This window comes from Helianthus annuus, chromosome 12 (assembly GCF_002127325.2).
Source record: "Helianthus annuus cultivar XRQ/B chromosome 12, HanXRQr2.0-SUNRISE, whole genome shotgun sequence".
Lineage (NCBI taxonomy): Eukaryota > Viridiplantae > Streptophyta > Magnoliopsida > Asterales > Asteraceae > Helianthus > Helianthus annuus.
In genome coordinates, this window is record NC_035444.2 from 16,517,558 (window position 1) to 16,521,888 (window position 4,331).

A 4,331-nucleotide genomic window follows, 5' to 3' on the forward strand; every position below is an offset into this window, starting at 1 on the left:
AAAAGTCGTTAATGGTAATTCTTCGTCGCTAAAGGTTTCAAACTTTGTATTTAGTAGAATTGGTTTTTCTATTCAAAAGAGGATGACGGCGTAACTTGTTGCCCGACTATCTGCCATTGCTTTGTAATTGCCCTTTTTCGTGTGGAATGATATTGACGTTGACCTCTAAAAAAATAAAAATTATGAATTAAGAGAAATTATGACCTCTAAACAAAAATGAAAACAAAACAAGTACAACGACGACCCACGATCACAATGGGATTAGGTTAGCTTCCAACCACAAACAATTTACGATCAACCTCCCTCCGTCGTTCAATTGGCCCGACACCTACCGCCGATAACGACCATGATAAATCTCCCGCCGAACTGCTTTACCGTTTTGCCCCGTTGATCGACTGTTGACGCAAGGTACGCTATTCTCCTCGGTTTCCATTTCATATTTCCCTCTCGGCAAACGATATCGTTGTCCCCGATTGGGTTCGATATATACCAACCCCTGTGGATAGATATACTATACTTGTACATATATATCTTAGGTTTTTTATTTAATTTCTGATGTCACCTCCTGTTCGATGTTGGGAGGTGGATCCAGGATTTTTTTGGTCAGGAATTGGGTTGGGTCATAATGGGTCGGGTATAAAATTACTTTAAATTGTAGACATATTACACAACTAAGTAATAATACAGGGTTGCCCTAATTTTAGTTTTTAACTTTATTTTACTAATTGGGTGAAAATAACATTAAAAGCGGCGGACAGTTAATCATGCATCGTTTAGTGGCGTTGGTAGCCGAAAGACAAGTGGTACATGCACCAGTCTGTCTTTGTCCCGATTGCTAAGTGTTATGTGCCTTTTATCCAAGGCTTGATACAAAACTACTGTCGAGAGCCCACTGGAAGCAGGCTCTCTATTCCAACACCTTAGCTTTGCTATTGGTGGGATTTACTGAGTATGATGATGATAATTGAGGCAAGTAAAATCACAAGACCGTGAGGGCGACTTCGATTTCAATTACGATTCACGATTAAAGGATAATGAAACTTTGGAATGGGCATGAATTATGTACTGGATGTGTTTGGTAGTGGAGGTGCTTTAGGGGGCATGTTAGAATTAGATACACTAACTAAGAGGTGCCCAACTTATTTAAGTAAAAAGTTAGCACTGATTATATGAATTTAAGTAAGGGTGTGCCTTGGATGGGGTTTTATTGTTTTAAAAGCTAGCTATGTGCTGATTCTTTTCGTCGTACCAAATTTCAGGAAATGGACGCAGAAGGCGATAGACTAAGTGGCTTGCAAGACGATCTCATTCTTCAAATACTCTCTTTTGTTGGTTTAAAAGACGCGATTGGAACTAGTGTTTTGTCACCCAGATGGAGGTATATATGGACTTCAACCCCCCATCTTAGTTTCTCAAGTGAGGATTTCCCTACCATCGACAAGTTCTCCAACTTTGTTAACCATGTCCTCTCTCGTCGCAATAATCAAGCTCAGGTGTCTTCCGTCAATCTTTATCTTCGTTTAAAAGATGGCCAGGATGTTGCCCACCGGATTATGAACTATGCATTCTCCCACAATGTCCAACAAGTGAACCTTACATGCTGGTTTGGGAACATTACATGCTTTCCCGACGATGATATCGGATTCTCTCTTTCTCTTTCAAATTCTCAGACTATCAAACATCTCACTTTCAGTAGGTGTTGTTATTACGACCATATTGCACTCACATCCACATCGAAACTTTCATCTCTAACGACATTGCATCTTGATCATATCACATTATATGACGGTTTTTTCTCCAACTGCCCCAACTTGGAGAATCTAACCTTAAATTGCTGCAGAATGTTGGGATCGAACGCTTTCAAGATTTCACATCCTCGCCTTTGTAATCTCACGGTTAACCAGGGACAGGGACACCTAGTTTCAAATACTCTCGATGTGGTTGCACCTCAACTAAAAAATCTAACCATTACAGAATTCGGTGGAAGCTATCGAATTTCTGCACCCGAGCTTGCTTCTTTGCTCTTTAGAGGTTTTGCGCCTTTCATGTTCTCAACAGACGCCTTGAATCTATTGGAAAAGGCACAACTCTCGTTATACAGTCTAAACGGTCTAGACAGCCCCGATGCTCCCAGTGTTATTAGTCTGCTTCAGAAGCTTCACAATGTCGAAGATTTTTCACTGAGCGTGGAAATCGTTGAGGTATTTGGTATCATCATAAGGATTGCATTAAATTATTTTGTTTTTCGTATATTGGATTGAAATTTTGTCTGCAGCTTCTAAACTCAGCGGTGGAACTAATCTCACACCAAGCGTCCCCATTTGCTAACTTAAAGAGTTTGAAGATTCTTCCTAGAATAAATTGCGGGTGGAAGCACCAACACGTGCAAGTTATTATGTCTACGGAAGTAAAAAGCTATTTGCTAGATAGTTCTCCAGAAGCCACCTTGACCGAGGTACATATTATATAAGGAATTTCTAAGAGGAAGCGTATATAAAACGATCTAACCTTCTGACTGCAGGTGCCGAGCGAGCATTGCTGTGACTTAATAGCTGCACGTGCGCTGATTTTCAAGAAAGCGGAAAATAATCATGCATAGGATTTTTAATAGCTAGAAACTTTGGAAAGTACCGGTAGATTGAGTTGAATACTTTCCGTATTAAAATTGATATAAATAAAATAATATAATTTGAGCTGGCTCACGAGCTCATGAGCCAAGCCAGGGCTAGATCGAGCTCGGCTCGTTTAAAACCGAGCCACTTTCGAGTGATCTATTCATACATGCACACTCATATGTTTGGTAAAATGGGTCAATGGAGATTTGGTCTAGTTTGAATGTGCTCCATATGTTAATTTGTTACATATTTATTTAGCACAAAGATAGCATGATAGATCATTCAAACAGTTTGCAGTACTAAAAGAATATACTGCCTCAACAATTGTGATGGCCAATGACCAGTTAACCACTCCAAATATACAGCACGAAAAAGAACTACGATTATAGACATTATCTGGGAGCTGTTTAAGCATTTGATACTGGGTACCGGTACCGAATTTTTTCGGTAAAATTCGGTACCGATACCCACTTTTTGACATTTTCGGTATCGGTACTGGTTCGGTACGGTACCGGTAAAATACCGAATTTTACCTTCAAATACCGGTACCGTACCGAATATTTCGGTACCGGTACCCAGTTTTGGCGAATTTTGATATCGGTATTTTCGGTAACGGTACCGGTACCATGCTCATCCCTAACGATACTTGCTATAAAGTATCATCATACTATAACATACATTATCCATTATTAAAAAAAACTAGTTTTAATCATCATACTATTTTAAGTTGGTCCTAACAAAATATAAGAAAATACTAATCACATATACCTTAAGGCATCATCATAGAAAAAAGCGACTCGAATGATAAAAAAAACTTGACTCAACCTGATTTACACATTTTATCGTCGAGTTGATTGAAATTCGAGAACCGAAAAAAGTGACCCCAATGAAAAAAAATCTTGGCTCCCATGAAATAACTTTTTGTAAAGTTGCCTTAGACTTGAACCAGCAATTTTGTTAATTTAATGCAAATTTTTTTAAAGAGTTAGTTACCTTTGTAGGACTCTTTTAACTTTCTTTTTGCACTCAAATGCAATGTTTTCTATACTTTAACAAAACCTTCATTATAGTTTCATTTATATTTGAATTGAATGTAGATAAACATAAGCATAATTTTGTAAAATATTATATTTAAAAAGTCATAGGTGAAAAACAAAATACGCCCAAAATTAATCATAAACAATTAGAGGGCTGCTTGCGCGATGCTTCAGGAAACACAGACACCGTAATCACATAATATGTTAATTTTTATAAATAAAACTAAAGGTGGAAAAGGGTCCCCTCACTGAAGCGATACGAGGACTATTCAATTGACGTTGCACATAATTTACAAAAAAAAAACGTCCCTTCCAATGACAAACAATGATGACCCTAACAAACCGTCACGGCGTCACCCCCCAAAACATACAAAACACAACATTCAAAAGAGTCCAAATTTAAGCCAACCCTTAAACACTGGATTGGGAGGACTTAAGAGGTAGGATCCAAGACGCGACCCAAAATCCAATAAATATACCCCAAAAGTCCCAACACAAAATCAAAAGAAGGGTCCATATAATTACTTAGCAATAATGGCCCACTAAAAAGGCACAATCATGACAAAAGAAATATTCCATCTTCACCATTCACCAACAGAAAATGAGATGTCACTAACTATCAAGATGGTTAGAGAGTGACCACTTTACACAACCATAATGTCAGTCCTTAAAAGAAGTC

The 4,331-nt window shown here is 38.2% G+C and overlaps 1 protein-coding gene across 2 annotated transcripts; it reads left to right on the plus strand.

The window, feature by feature from the left end:
* Positions 1 to 217: 217 nt before the first annotated feature.
* LOC110894278 (F-box protein At4g22280) lies at positions 218 to 2,875 on the plus strand. Of its 2 annotated transcripts, none has more exons than XM_022141482.2 (4): positions 218 to 408; positions 1,253 to 2,201; positions 2,276 to 2,455; positions 2,522 to 2,875. In XM_022141482.2, exons 2-4 carry the CDS (start codon positions 1,263 to 1,265, stop codon positions 2,597 to 2,599), a joined length of 1,197 nt encoding a protein of 398 aa, XP_021997174.1. In that variant the 5' UTR covers positions 218 to 408; positions 1,253 to 1,262; the 3' UTR covers positions 2,600 to 2,875. The 2 variants fall into 2 exon arrangements, with proteins under 2 accessions (XP_021997174.1, XP_021997173.1); XM_022141481.2 differs by having other exon boundaries at positions 1,260 to 2,201.
* Positions 2,876 to 4,331: the final 1,456 nt, after the last annotated feature.